Here is a 14,414-nt window from a genome sequence, read left to right as displayed (position 1 = left end):
TTTGTTCTGTGTAGTTTTTTTCGTTTGATGCTTATTTCGTGAGAGATTTGACCCGGTCACTGTCAATGGACCACCCTGAATAGGCCACGCTGAATACCATGGACATACATGGTAGTGAATGTGGTGGTGGGAGGGGGGGTATGGGCTGGCATTGTAGGGGAAATGCAGAGCGCTGGAGGGGAAGTGCCGTTCTAAACTGATCATCCAAATACATCTACTGTCACCTCTGCTTTCATTAGTATGTAAAAAGTATTCCAAACAAAATGCAGCGATTTATTTCTGCCTGATTTGTTAATCATTTGCAACTTCTAGAGAAGCCTCACGAGGGGAGAATTTAGAGTAAATCCTACACATTTCTTTGGATGCTGTTTTAAAATTTGCTTCGTTGCCAAAACACATCAGAATTTACACAGTCTCACCTACCTAACATGTTGTGCAGACGCAACTGCGAAAGAATTCTGAAGCAGCGATTTATTAAGTGTATTATGTGAGGAACTGCGGAAAAGGAATGTCAGCATCTTATGGAAAAGCTTATCCTCAATACAAAACAAACGTATATGCACTTATATAATCTGGGGTGCTTACATCTCGGCCAGCGGCGGTGTGTGCTTCTTTTCCTAGCATGCTGTGTGGGTGTGCGATTCGATTGCTGAGCTCAACCAAATTCCATTCCAACAGGCCTACACAGATACTCTTGTCGTGTTACAGGTATTGTGTAAAAATTTGAAGTAAATCACTCATGAACTTGTCGAGATTTTTGTTAACAATGTATTCTCTTTACATAGTGTGACATGCCTAAAAAAAGTAGTCGTTATTTGGCTAAACGTTTGTTAAAGTACGGTGTAAAATTTGAACTAAATCTGTCAAGAACTTTTCGACAATTTTTGCTATGTTTATCCTTGATATTGTATGTATATCTATTTATATACCATACACAGAGTGTTCCTCTTATCTTACCCACTCAAAATATTTTCTTGTGATGCGTTAAATGAAAAATTCTGTAAACCTATGTTTTTGATAATGGTATACGTATTATGCACAGATGGGGTAGAGTTTAAATTTTTTAAATGAAGCCATGTAAAGAAGATGAAAACATTCACCCTCTCCAAGAGCTATTCAATAATGTATCACACCATACCATTTTATTCATGTTACTAGTAGCCACTGAAATGGTTAATTATTGTAAAATATCTGATTTAAATATCACGTCAGTGAAACTCATTAACTAAACCTTTTAATCTCTTCAAGACGCGTTTGAACATTTTACAAACTATCAATAAACACTGAATGCAACAGTCCTGCACCATACAGTAACTGCATCTAGTTATTGTACAGTACTGCATTACAGCACTTATGACAATGCAGAAGTAACACGGAAGTTTGTACAAACTCTTATTGTGAGTCTACAATTATATGAAAAACAGAACATTTACATCAAATGCTGAAAATGTTGACCATTGGTATTCTTACGCAGGGTCACTCTGTGGATGAAGGACGCCCTACATCATGCTACTAGTTGCCCTCTGATGGCTGTAAAAGCATCAATAATGTGTTGTTGCATGTCCCCTGGCGTTGTTGGAACATTTTGGTAAAGAGTGTCTTTGACGGCCCCCATAAAGAAAATCGTCTGCTGAACAGAAGTTGTGCCTGAACGGAATTTCGCCTGCTACAGCAAATTACAGTACAGCTGTGTACAGTAGAGAACGAGAAAGACATAATAAAACAATAATCATAATGTTCCATAACAGTACTGATCATAAAAATGCAAGTTACTAAATTATTTCCTATCATTGTACTTTCTCCATAGTTCAGCAGCATTTCTACCTTTTCGTTACCCATGTACATCATACACCTTTACACAACGAAAATTGCATTCACAGTGCGTACTACCACCACGCAGTTACCGCGTTATTCTGATTCACAACTACAACGTTAAAACAACAACATATGAGGTGTGCTGGGAGAGAAGAGTGAATTCTTGAATAAAATTTACATGGGTCCATTTAAAAAATTTAACCTCTACCCGGTACTCCCTACATCTGTGGAGATACATAAAACGTACACCCTTAGCAACTACTACCCAATGACGTTAAAAAACAATGGTTGAAACATTTTTCGTTTAACTCACCACAAAAAAGTTATTCCGGGTGAGTAAAATAAATGGGACACCCTGGATATTAAAAATGCAGCCCATGTCTGTCAGAACGTTTATTGCAGTACCATGTAAAGACTTGAAAGAAAGCAGTCCATTATTTTTGGAGATATTTGGCTGGTAGGTTTTTGTAATTAATGCTTATGGGCAATTAGTTGAAGTTGATGATAAAGTGCATTTGAGATATAAGGAGGGAAACTCGAAAAGTAAATTGTATTCTGTTGTGCCCCAACAACGCCTCCATATGTATGTAGAAAGACAGAGAAACTGAGAGGCAATGTAAACATGGAGGAGAACGTAGCTACCTTGTTTCGTTGAGATAGAGGGCGATTGGCGCGACGAATTCGCTCCATATCCACGACTCGTTCACGTAACAGATCATTATGTCGTAGAACTTGGGGTAGCTAGGTTTTGTCACAGACTCCACATAGCGTGCCTGCGTTTTACCATCCTCTAGGTCCATATCAGTGTTGTTAACTAGCCCGGCGTAGGCAGCTGCAAAGGAGAAAAACATTAAATTTAGCGTTCTGTAGCCCAAAATTGTTCAGAGATAAATAATAAAACAGCACAGCGGAAAAGAATGTAGATGATTACACTTCAGAATCTCTGCTCATTTTAAAGGCATTGTGTCAAGCTAAAACATGTAAACTTGAGGCATTTACGAAATGTCTGAGGTATTCAGCCGTCCACATTGGATAGAATACCGTTATTCCAACCCACTGGGGTTATTTCCTCTTTCAGGTATGGCTGCGATGTCTCGAGAATGTAACCGTGATTTGAAATAGGAGGCAACTCATATTAGTTTCGAGGAAGGGAGAGCTGGGAAGGAAACGAAAGAGTTTCTTCCAAAATAAAACTCTAAACTATCGGAAAATTGTGTTGGTCATGAAACATATCAGCACTACCACTTTCTAATGCGTGATTACTACCCATAATATTGAATTTGATTTTTTCATATTGTTTTTCTGTGAGAAATATGATGTTCAGATGCGTGTCAACATATCTCACATTTCCATTTTCAGTAGTTCCTGGCATTGCCTGCCAATATGATAATGATCCCTCATACACTCAATTTTATTGCACAATTCTGGATGTTGTGCAATAAACATTGATCACCTAAGATCGGTGCTGATGGTTTGAGGAATACACTGAAGAGGACTGCAAAGCTATAAAAATGAGCATTCCACATACTGTGCAATGTCTTCTGTGCTCTATATGTGGTATAGTGCAAAACGTATAAGTTGCTGCCGAGACATCGTGTTTTTCAGACATGTGACGGCTGATCAATCCGCGCTATACCAAAATGAATGCATCAGGCAGTACAGATGGTCTACATTCAGGTGAAAAGTTTTATTACATACTTAATTCTTCTTCGGTAATTAGATGTATAAACAGTCGACAAAAGAGTTTAAGTGTGGCGGAAATAACGGGGCAATGGCTTATTTGCTTGTTACAGGGCCTTTAATTACTTACTCCAGAAATACGTAACACCACTGCTTACGTGCCATCTACAGAAATGTACGAGAATCACTCCAAAAGAAATGCAATTATATTTTTAAATCCATCTTTTATTCTACATGTTTGAAAGTTTTACAGTGTTTAGATACATCCTTTAGGAACAGTATTTTCATTTCTCCACATAATTTCCATCCCTCTCAACTGCTTTATGCCATCTTGAAACCAGCGCCTGCATACCCGGACGGTAAAATTCGGGAACAACCTGTTGGAGTCACTGTTTGGCAGTGTGCACAAGGGAGTCATCATCTTCAAACCTTGTTCCACGAAGAGAATCTTTCAGTTTCCCAAAGAGATGATAGTCACATGGAGCCAGGTCAGGACTGTAAGGCGGGTGTTTCAGTGTTGTCCATCCGAGTTTTGTGATCGCTTCCATGGTTTTTTGACTGACATTTGGCCGTGCATTGTCGTGCAACAGCAAAACATCCAACTTTTGTCGATGTGGTCGAACACGACTCAGTCGAGCTAGACGTTTCTTCAGTGTCGTCACATATGAATCGGAATTTATGATGGTTCCACTTGGCATGGTGTCCACAAGCAAGAGTCCTTCGGAATCGAAAACCACCGTAGCCATAACTTTTCCAGCAGAAGGTGTGGTTTGAATTTTTTTTTCTTGGGTGAATTTGCATGATGACACTCCATTGATTGCCTCTTCGTCTCTGGTGAAAAATGATGGAGTCATGTTTCATCACCTGTCACAATTATTCCAGGAAATTCATCTCCACGATTCTCGTACTGTTCCAAAAGTTCGCTGCATACCGTTTTTCTTGTTTCTTTGTGAGTCACTGTCAACATCCTGGGAACCCATCTGGCAGAAACCTTTTTTAACACCAACACTTTCAGTATTCTGCAAACACTTCCTTCCCCTATTCCAACGTAGCGTCGCAATTCGTTCACTGTGATGCGTCTGTCAGCAGTCACCAATTCGTTAATTCTCTGCACAATGTCTGGAGTGTGTGCAGTACGAGGCCTGCCGCTGCGAGGACAATCCTTAGTATTGCCGTGCCCGCTTTAATCACATAACCTGCTTGCCCACCAACTAACTGTACTGCGATCGACAGAAGCATCTCCGTACACCTTTTTCAACCTCTTGTGGATGTTTCCCACTGTCTCGTTTTCACAGCACAGGAATTCTATGACAGCACGTTGCTTCTGACGAACGTCAAGCGTAGCAGCCATTTTGAAGACATGCTGTGACGGCGTTACTCACGGGAACAGGTTGAACTAAGTTTGAAAGCAAGCTGGAAGGATGTCTCTACACACTGTAAAACTATCACACAAGCAGAATGAAATCTGTATTTTTACAAAAATAGTGTGCATTTCTTTTGGCGTTACCCTCGTGTCTTAATCCCTTCAGGTTTACAGAACGGTTCTACCATTGCAGAAAGTGAAATTCGAACAATTTGTCAAGAGTGACTTGAAAAAATCCGGCTGCTGTAGCAGAGCGGTTCTAGGCGTATCAATCCGGAACCGCGCTGCTGTTACGGTCGCAGGTTCGAATCCTGCCTCGGGCATGGATGTGTGTGATGTCCTTAGGGTAGTTAGGTTTAAGTAGTTCTAAGTCTAGGGGAATCAATGCTCCTTGTATTTTGCCTAATTGCACACCCATGATGCCTCTGCAATCTATCAATTGCTTCATCTGCCAATCTTCCTCTTTCTCCAAGGGTCTTACCATCACTAAGCTTATGGGATCCTAATGTCTGCTTTAGTTTGCGCAAGTGAGCCCCCATGCACTTCTGAACATGTCCAATGCACTCCTGTTTTTTAATGTACATTTCATTGCCATAAAGTTTGAGTTCCTCTACAGCTTTATATCCCTTAGAATCACCATCTCCTAGATAGTTAGTGTATCGTACATTATACCACACCCGTGATCTGGAAAAAATTGCTTTCACTCCCTCTATTTCCATCGCTCCACTCGTGCCGTGAAAATTTGCTTCAGAACTTTCACTATTTTCGTCCTTGGTATTGCCCTTACATCTACAATGTTTTGAAAGAGTAGCAACATCAATCACTTTGCAACTATCTCCACTGGTAGCTGTCACAACTCCATTTAGAGATTCATGACCTCAACGTTGCCATGATCCATCTAAAGCAACAGTTAAATCTCTACAATTCCCATTATCTGTCACAGCTTCTTCAACTGCTTTCTTCATTGTTGCTTGAGCAATACCATCAGCAGAATATCCCACCAATTCATTATAAAATTCAAACTTGGCTGGTGGTTTTGGCAAGTTCATAATTCCTCATGACATTGTCCCTTCTTTCCACTATTACTACTAGAATTAGAATTAGAAAACGAATCTTCTGCAGCACATTGGTTACACTTCAATAACTTTTACATGCCAAACCAATGTGTGAAGTTATTTTCAATTCCAGTCCTCTTTCTTTGCAAACTTGGCATAATACGTTATGTTTCAAAATATTAGAGAGCAAGGAAATGTTAATTATTTCATTCACATCATTACTGTCACTTTCATAGTTTTCAAATTTTTCTTTTCTGTCACAAAGTTTCTTGCTGGAAGAAGTTCTATCACATTCATTTGGCGTAGTCGGTGAAGCAGTCTGAGCAGCATCTCCCTTCGAAACAACAAAAGATTTCTTCTTCCACTCATTGTACCTTTTCTTAAACACTCTATTGCCGAAACTGGGCATATTGATATCCACAAACCAAATACGTAAAACAGGTACGAGCAAAATTCGTCAAATACGCAAAATTGAACAGCTAAACAACACAGAGTAAACTCCACAAGTCAACACACACGGTATAGCGTTTATGTTTACCGATATGAACAGTCACTTGTCACAGAGATAAAGCCATACAACGTTGGAAAGCAAAACACTGTCTAATTCCGCAAGGATACCCTGCTTGCAGCCAGCGAGCGCCGCCGTCAGAGGTGACACACCAAGTCGCTACAACCGTTTACGCGGCGCGTCAACTTTGCAGCGATAAAAAACACACTTAGAATTCACTTAGAAGGGTGAAACTTGGTTTGTTATATTCAGAAAACTCCAAATAATTTTATAATGAAAAAACCAAAAAACGTTATTTTTTTCATTTTCATCGTTCCGGCTCCCCTTAACATCTGAGGTCATCAGTCCCATAGACTTAAAACTACTTAAACCTAACTAACCTAAGGACATCACACACATCCATGCCCGAGGTAGGATTTGAACCTACGACCGTAGCAGCAGCGCGGTTCCGCCTGTCAAGAGATACTTGAATAATAGCTCCTAAAATGTCCTCCTCCAAGTCTGTGAAGCAAGGTACCCATCCCCTTCAAAGAAGAATGTAAAAAAGAAAATTCATGCATTTCCAAACCTGTAATGAGAAGTAGGCTATATGAAGACGTATGTAGAACGCCTTCCAAGCCACTTTTTCGCTCATCAGCAGTGGTTCATGTTTTTGTTTTTCGAGCACATACTGAGTGCAATCGCAATATATGGGAGTCACATATTATCCAGCGCACCATCGTCGGTATACAGGGTGTTACAAAAAGGTACGGCCAAACTTTCAGGAAACATTCCTCATACACAAATAAAGAAAAGATGTTATGTGGACATGTGTCCGGAAACGCTTCATTTCCATGTTAGAGCTCATTTTAGTTTCGTCAGTATGTACTGTACTTACTCGATTCACCGACAGTTGGCCCAATTGAAGGAAGGTAATGTTGACTTCGGTGCTTGTGTTGACATGCGACTCATTGCTCTAAAGTACTAGCATCAAGCACATCAGTACGTAGCATCAACAGGTTCGTGTTCATCACGAACGTGGTTTTGCAGTCAGTGCAATGTTTACAAATGCGGAGTTGGCAGATGCCCATTTGATGTATAGGTTAGCACGGAGCAACAGCCGTGGCGCGGTACGTTTCCATCGAGACAGATTTCCAGAACGCAGGTGTCCCGACAGGAAGACGTTCGAAACAATTGTCGGCGTCTTAGAGCGTCTGAGAGCGACTTATATATTGTAAGAAAGGGGGGCGTGGTTCAGGTGACACGTGATGAGCAGTGATAATCCATAGCAAAGATAAGGTTGACTATCGATTACCACCTTGGCAAAGATAAAAATTGTTAGCAATTTTGTAGAGCCACTGTCCATATATCGCTAAGTTTCATAGCCTCCTCTTTCCTATTAAGATTATCGTGATGTTTACAAATTTCAATAGCTTCTCTATATAGCCGTGGATAGTAATTTAACGTTGTAGATAAAACTTCGGTATCCGAAAACTTCACTTCCAAACTATTTCGGAAGGCAACACATACGGACAGATATTTACATAAAAATTCTAATCATCACCCTCAACAAAAAAGGGGTGTCATAAAAAGTCTTGTCGATCGAGCGGAACTGATATGTACACCTGAAGATTTGGATGCTGCAGTGAAACATCTGAAGCAGGCTTTTGAAAAAAACGGCTACTCAAGAAAAGAGATAAATAGAATTTTGCGTCCAAGGAATAGAAGACCAAAAGATAAGAATGAACCACAACGACGGAAAAATACAGTAGTTCTCCCTTTTATTAAAAAAGTAACAGATCGGATCGGTAAGATTTTACGAAAACATGACATAAAACCGGTCTTTAAACCAACAAAGAAAATAAGTCAAGTACTACGATCTGTGAAAGATAAACGCCCTCCCCTGTCGACATGTGGTGTGTATAAAATTCCATGTACCTGTGGTAAAATTTATATTGGTGCTACCAAAAGAAGCGTAAACACGCGACTGAAAGAGCATAAAAGTCTTTGTCGACTTGGAAAAATAGAAAAATCAGCTGTAGCGGAACATGCTCTTCAACCAGGCAACCACCAAGTGAAGCTTTCGGATACCGAAGTTTTATCTACAACGTTAAATTACTATCCACGGCTATATAGAGAAGCTATTGAAATTTGTAAACATCACGATAATTTTCATACGAAAGAGGAAAGAGGAGGCTATGACACTTAGCGATATATGGACAGTGGCTCTACAAAATTGCTAACAATTTTTATCTTTGAAAAAGTGGTAATCGATAGTCAAACTTATCTTTGCTATGGATTATCACTGCTCATCACGTGTCACCTGAACCACGCCCCCCTTTCTTACAATATATTAGTCGCTCTCAGACACCCGACCAGTCAGTCGGCAAGACTCAGCGGAGCAGCGCCTCTGAGGAAGTCCAGCGCAGCCTGGACGAAACGTAAGGAGCAGAAAAGTTCTTGGACCACGACCTCACATCCCGGAAAGTATATCAACAGCTATCTCCGAGGTAGCCATAAAGTGGGGATTTTCCCGTACGACCATTTCACGATTGTACCGTGAATATCAGTAATCCGGTAAAACATCAAATCTCCGACATCGCTGCGGCCGGAAAAGATGCTGCAAGAACGGAACCAACGATGACTGAAGGGTATGGTTTAAAGTGACAGAAGTGCAACCCTTCCGCAAATTGCTGCAGATTTCACTGCTGGGCCATCAACCAGTGTCAGCGTCCGAACCATTCAACGAAACAATATCGGTATGGACTTTCGGAGCCGAAGGCCCACTCGTGTACCCTTGATGACTGCACGACGCAAAGCTTTACGCCTTGCCTGAGCCTCTCGACACCGACATTACACTAGTGATGACTGAAGACATGTTGCCTCGTCGGGCGAGTCTCGTTTGTAATTGTAACGAGTGGATGCACGTGTACGTGTATGGAGACAGGACTGTTTGAAGCTGGTGGAGGCTCTATAATGATGTGGGGCGTGTGCAATTGGAGTGATACGGGACTCCTGATGCAGGTGACACGTACGTAAGCATCCTATCTGATCATGGCATCCATTCATATCCATCGTGCATTCCGAAGGACTTCGGGAATTCCAGCAGGACAATGCGACACCCCCACGTCCAGAATTGCTACAGAGTAGCTCCAGAAACACTCTTCTGAATTTAAACAATTCCGCTGGCCACCAAACTTCTCAGTCATGAACATTATTGATCATATCTGGGATGCGTTGCAACGTGCTGTTCAGGAGAGATCTCCACCGCCTTGCACTCTTACGGATTTATGGACAGTCCTGCAGGATTCATGGTATCAGTTCCCTCCAGTACTACTTCAGACATAAGTCGGGACCATGCCACGTCGTGTTGCGGCACTTCTGCGTGCTCGCGGTGGCCCTACACGATATGAGGCAGGTATGCTAGTTTCTTTGGCTCTTCAGTGTAGTTTGGAACTGTTGTTCTAATAGTACATCAAGAGAGAAGCTTAGTTTACTTCTGATTTTAGTTCAGAGGACATTATTTAGTAGTGTTCACGGAAATATAGTCAACGCATGAGAGATAGGCTCAAACTGCATTCTACAATTGCTGTAACCAGCGTTACCAAAGTTGAGTAATATATTTTACTAGTCATTATTCTGTGTTACTTCCATTGTGTGTGTGTGTCTGCTGCCCTATAATCCAAACATCCATCCTACGAGAACGCGTGTATCAGTGTTTTTCAGCGGCAGCGAGATTTTCATCGTAGTGGACGCCCCCTATGCACAACAACATCAATTTCACTTCGAAAAGAAACAGCTGTTATGGAACATTTTGCTGGAATTTCAGTGTTTGTATCAGTGCTGGAATTTTCATTCGGATTTTCAACCTTGAAGTACAGCACAGATATTACTTTAAGTGAAGCCAGTGAGCTGTTTAAAATTTAATTTACACAAATGTTTTGAATTAGGAACAGACTTATAAGTTCACTCTAACATATTATGTAATATGAATCGTATTCGTTTAATAAATGATGATTAACAAGTATCGTAAATATTCTTTTGTCAAAATTTGTCCTAAATATGAAATATGTTCAGCTTATTATTATGTAACCATTGGTGTCGAATATTTTCTTCTTCATCATTTTCTTCCAGTAGTAAGTATTCCAAAAAAATCGCAGTCATTGGTTTGAGAAACGTGCATTTACTTCCACGAGCTGTTCACGACTGATGAGACGGCCGCACAAACTCGCCTTCACGGATTTCCACCAAATTTATGGTTATGCAGGACTGGACAGGAAATGAAAGGTACAGAAGTGTGAACTCCAGATAGGCTTGAGTTTAGAAAAAAAAGTAGGATTTTTGACGCGGGTGGGGCGAGGCAAGAGCCATGTATGATAACGCAATGTCGAGGCAGTGGTTGGCGCAGCGCGAAGGGTGCCGCAGCTGCCAAACCATACGCACCACTTGTGTGAATTTTTCACTACAGCCCCTTGAAATTTTAGGCTAAAGAGTACTTGGAAAAAAACTATCACAGCAAGTATGATCCATATCGAAAACATACACACTTCATCGTAAGGCTGTGATATACATCTATAAGACAAAAAAGAAATCAATTTTACGTGTCATTTATCTTTCTCAGAACTTAATGATAGATATTACATACAGTAGTGAAGAAGAAGGGCAAATGAGAAACAATCGGTTTTTTAATTTTTAAAGGAAAAGAAGAACCTGAACAGAAGAAACAGCTCCTGGTCTTGATGTAGCTTTGGTTCATTTACATACATTATTTTTTACAATTTGATGAACTTTTATTGTTTAGAGCAATAAAATCGGAAAACTTATTTTTCTCATTTACTACTATCAGCCACTTCATGGGAATCGCGCTTCATCCTCCTGTGTGGTCGTTTCTCTGACTACTACTCATGATATATTTCTGATACAGTACTTGAAGCAACTGTTCTCTGCATTTTCTGCAAGGCAGCCTTTCGCAGCAGCTGTCAACATCAATTCTTATTGGTTTCTCCGTCTTAAGCTTCAGATGGAGAAACAAGTAATAACTGAAACAACTGTTGACTAATGGCTAAGCTCAGAGGTTGAAATGCAGACTCAAACAAACAAACCGTATCCGTTCGCCTTTGGCTTCCAACAAAGCTGTTTACTCCGATTCACTATGCTAGAATTCACATACGCACACTAAATTTTGGTGGGTGGATTTCAGCGGAGTTTCCATTCTGTATACTCACTATTCTGTGACAGCGGTGAGTGGTGAAATAGTTCTGAGGTTTCTCGATAAGCTGCTGTGTGTGGACTTACACTTGCTTCAGTGCCCGATACAAGCTATGGGAGGACGTTTTGCGAAATCCTATTTTTTCCCACTAAGGATAGATGAAAAGTTAAACTGGCGGCCGTGCGCAGTGGCCGCGTGGTTAGAGGCGCCATACACGGACTGCGCGGCCCCTCCCGCCGGCGGTTCGAGTCCTCCTTCGGGCATGGGTCTGTGTGTCGTTCTTAGCATAAGTTACATTAAGTAGTGTGTAAGTCTAGAGACCGATGACCTCAGCAGTTTGGTCCCTTAGGAATTGACACACATTTCAACATTCTCTAAACTGGACTGAGCACGTGATTGTAATTTGCAAGAAGGCATCGGTATCTCTAAATGCGCAGATACGAGCGCTCCTGCCCACACTCCTGCACATACACTGTTCGGCAGCGACAATGCGCGTGTCATCGTGTCGTGAGTTGTGGCATCTAGGGGGGGGGGGGGGAGGGGGATACGTATAGAGGGCGTGCACATGAGCTGTGTTTACACAATAGACACGCGAGGGTAGCTGACGCGCATTAGCTTACTTACTCAGCATCACTCTCCATAACGAAACGACTGACATGCGAGCGCAGCCACAGGTAACAAATGGCTCTGAGCACTATGGGACTTAACATCTGAGGTCATCAGTCCCCTAGGCTTAGAACTACTTAAACCTAACTAACCGAAGAACATCACACACATCCATGCCCGAGGCAGGATTCGAACCTGCGACCGCAGCAGCACCGCGGTGCCGGACTGAAGCGCCTAGAACCGCCACAGCGGCCGTCCACAGGTAACAGCTAGTTTATAACAGTACGGTTTTCTGAAACTCTACCATCTGGTGAGCAAGATGTATGAAACAGGCGAAATACCCTCAGACTTCAAGAAGAATATAATAATTCCAATCCCAAAGAAAGCAGGTGTTGACAGATGTGAAAATTACCGCACTATCAGCTTAATAAGTCACAGCTGCAAAATACTAACACGAATTCTTTACAGACGAATGGAAAAACTAGTAGAAGCCAACCTCGGGGAAGATCAGTTTGGATTCCGTAGAAACACTGGAACACGTGAGGCAATACTGACCTTACGACTTATCTTAGAAGAAAGATTAAGGAAAGGCAAACCTACGTTTCTAGCATTTGTAGACTTAGAGAAAGCTTTTGACAATGTTGACTGGAATACTCTCTTTCAAATTCTAAAGGTGGCAGGGGTAAAATACAGGGAGCGAAAGGCTATTCACAATTTGTACAGAAACCAGATGGCAGTTATAAGAGTCGAGGGACATGAAAGGGAAGCAGTAGTTGGGAAGGGAGTAAGACAAGGTTGTAGCCTCTCCCCGATGTTGTTCAATCTGTATATTGAGCAAGCAGTAAAGGACACAAAAGAAAAATTCGGAGTAGATATTAAAATTCATGGAGAAGAAATAAAAACTTTGAGGTTCGCCGATGACATTGTAATTCTGTCAGAGACAGCAAAGGACTTGGAAGAGCAGTTGAATGGAATGGACAGTGTCTTGAAAGGAGGATATAAGATGAACGTCAACAAAAGCAAAATGAGGATAATGGAATGTATTCGAATTAAGTCCGGTGATGCTGAGGGAATTAGATTAGTGAATGAGGCACTTAAAGTAGTAAAGGAGTTTTGCTATTTGGGGAGCAAAATAACTGATGATGGTCGAAGTAGAGAGGATATAAAATGTAGGCTGGCAATGGCAAGGAAAGCGTTTCTGAAGAAGAGAGATTTGTTAACATCCAGTATTGATTTAAGTGTCAGGAAGTCATTTCTGAAAGTATTCGTATGGAGTGTAGCCATGTATGGAAGTGAAACATGGACGATAAATAGTTTGGACAAGAAGAGAATAGAAGCTTTCGAAATGTGGTGCTACAGAAGAATGCTGAAGATTAGATGGGTAGATCACATAACTAATGAGGAGGTATTGAATAGGATTGGGGAGGAGAGAAGTTTGTGGCACAACTTGACCAGAAGAAGGGATCGGTTGGTAGGACATGTTCTGAGGCATCAAGGGATCACCAATTTAGTATTGGAGGGCAGCGTGGAGGGTAAAAATCGTAGAGGGAGACCAAGAGATGAATACACTAAGCATATTCAGAAGGATGTAGGTTGCAGTAGGTACTGGGAGATGAAAAAGCTTGCACAGGATAGAGTAGCATGGAGAGCTGCATCAAACCAGTCTCAGGACTGAAGACCACAACAACAACAACGGTTTTCTGCCAGGGAAAGAACAACGGACGAAAAGTTTTATAACACCAAAGCAGCACTACCGTTTGCGAGTGTTGGTTGGTTGACTTAAAGGAAGGGGACCAAACAGCGAAGTCATCGGTTCTATCGGTTTAGGGAAGGATAGAGGAGGACGTCGGCCACGCCCTTTCAAAGGAACCATGGCAGTATTTGCCTAAAACAATTTAGCGAAATCCTGGGAAACCTGAATCAGGATGGCTGGATGCAGGTTTGAACCGTCGTCCTCGTGAATGCGAGTCCAGTGTGCTATCTACTGCGCCACTTCACTTGGCCATTTGCGAGTGTTCACAGCGCCTCTCACAACTTACCCCCTCCCCCTCCCTGCCATTCTCTACAAATACTATTATACCGGATCCAAGCTAGCCCCTGAGGGCCGGCAGCCCACATTACACCACAGAGGACGAGGTTGTCTATGCCCAAGGCGTACCAAAAGGGCCATGGTAAACCCCAGCTACGAGGGTTGTCGAG

The 14,414-nt window shown here is 41.7% G+C and overlaps 1 protein-coding gene across 1 annotated transcript in view; it reads right to left on the bottom strand.

Moving 5' to 3' along the window:
* LOC124716806 (kallikrein-4-like) overlaps positions 1 to 14,414 on the bottom strand; it is a 110,131-nt gene that overhangs the window by 72,260 nt on the left and 23,457 nt on the right. The window contains exon 4 of the mRNA XM_047243355.1: positions 2,458 to 2,647. Coding sequence (XP_047099311.1) covers positions 2,458 to 2,647 — 190 coding nt within the window. The remainder of the gene's footprint in view (positions 1 to 2,457; positions 2,648 to 14,414) is intronic.

This window comes from Schistocerca piceifrons, chromosome 9 (genome assembly GCF_021461385.2).
Source record: "Schistocerca piceifrons isolate TAMUIC-IGC-003096 chromosome 9, iqSchPice1.1, whole genome shotgun sequence".
NCBI classification, from domain to species: Eukaryota; Metazoa; Arthropoda; class Insecta; order Orthoptera; family Acrididae; genus Schistocerca; species Schistocerca piceifrons.
The sequence above is the reverse complement of the archived record's forward strand: the minus strand, read 5'-3'. Positions and strand labels throughout refer to the sequence as shown.